Source organism: Myotis brandtii, unplaced genomic scaffold (genome assembly GCF_000412655.1).
Source record: "Myotis brandtii unplaced genomic scaffold, ASM41265v1 scaffold497, whole genome shotgun sequence".
In the NCBI taxonomy this organism is placed as follows: Eukaryota; Metazoa; Chordata; class Mammalia; order Chiroptera; family Vespertilionidae; genus Myotis; species Myotis brandtii.
Window position 1 is genome coordinate 449,864 of NW_005368954.1, and position 1,221 is coordinate 451,084.

The window sequence follows — 1,221 nt, forward strand, 5'->3', positions numbered from 1 at the left end:
ACCCTGGGCTTTACTCCCTATGAAATCATGTTTGGCAGGCCACCCCCTATCATTCCTAACCTTAAAGCTGACTTTCTTGCTGAATTTGAAAATCAAGAACTATCTCTTTCCTTGAGAGGGCTCCAGAGGGCGCACAAGGACATTTGGCCGTGCCTCCGTGCCATCTACGAGACCGGCCCAACCCCAACTCCTCATCAGCACAGACCAGGAGATTGGGTCTACGTCAGAAGGCACCGCCGGGAGACCCTCGAGCCACGTTGGAAGGCTCCCTACACTGTGGTGCTGACGACCCCCACCGCTCTCAAGGTAGACAGGGTCTCGACCTGGGTCCATCACACTCACGTCAGGTCAGCGGACCCATCCGTGATCCAGGAAGACTTTGTCACCAAATGGAGCGTCGATCGAGATCAACGCAACCCGCTCAAGCTCAAGCTACGGCGTGCTCAACCTGTCTGATGCTGGTAACCTTGCTTGCGATCACTCCTGCTACCGGGAGCCCCCACAATACTGTATAATAGACTTAGATAATGTCTGCATCTTCATCAACATGGCTCCAAAGAGACAAGGACAATTTATAGGAAGGTCAAGAATAGACTTTAGTAGCAGAAGATATGGCTGCCTGAAGTGGCCATGATGCCAATATTATGTTTCATTGTATTGATATGTTATATTGACCTTTGATTCTCTTGCAGGTTTGAATGTATGTTGGCTGTCCTGGAAGGGAACTGTGTGGGGTGAACCCCAAGAGTAGAGGGTGTCTGGCTGCCAAGAGGGCAGGTGCCCAACTGGGCAGGGAAGGGTGCCCATCAGGTTTTGGTCTCTGTTGAGAGACAGTTGACGGTTGGCAGCCTGTATACTATCTTGCAGGCCTGCGTGACCATGCCCATGTCAGGGGTAGTACAAACCTCAACTGTAGAAAGCTGGGAAAGGCCTGTTTAGAATAGAAGGTCTGAGGCATGGTTATGCATAGAAAGAAGGTTTTATGCCAACAGTTACTGTTTTGTTATAAATCCATGAAAAGGAATTGGCAAGGAAAGTCAGAAAATCTTAGAGTAGATCAGTATGTTTTTCTCCTTATGTAATTCCTCCGAATCTGGCAATGCTAAATAAGTCATGGCAACACATTTCTTTGCATAGATTCAATAAGACTGGTTCCTAATAGTGGTTTTATTAATGGAAAACTTTGACTGGAGTATCATGTTTTAAAGAGCCCTGTCTGAG

At 47.7% G+C, this 1,221-nt stretch overlaps 1 protein-coding gene across 1 annotated transcript in view; it reads left to right on the plus strand.

The window, feature by feature from the left end:
• The window catches only part of LOC102251053, a 4,891-nt gene extending 4,380 nt beyond the window's left edge, over positions 1 to 511 (plus strand). Inside the window, 1 exon segment of the mRNA XM_014548151.1 lies at positions 117 to 511. Coding sequence (XP_014403637.1) covers positions 117 to 456 — 340 coding nt within the window. The 3' untranslated portion in view covers positions 457 to 511.
• The last annotated feature ends 710 nt before the right edge of the window (positions 512 to 1,221 follow it).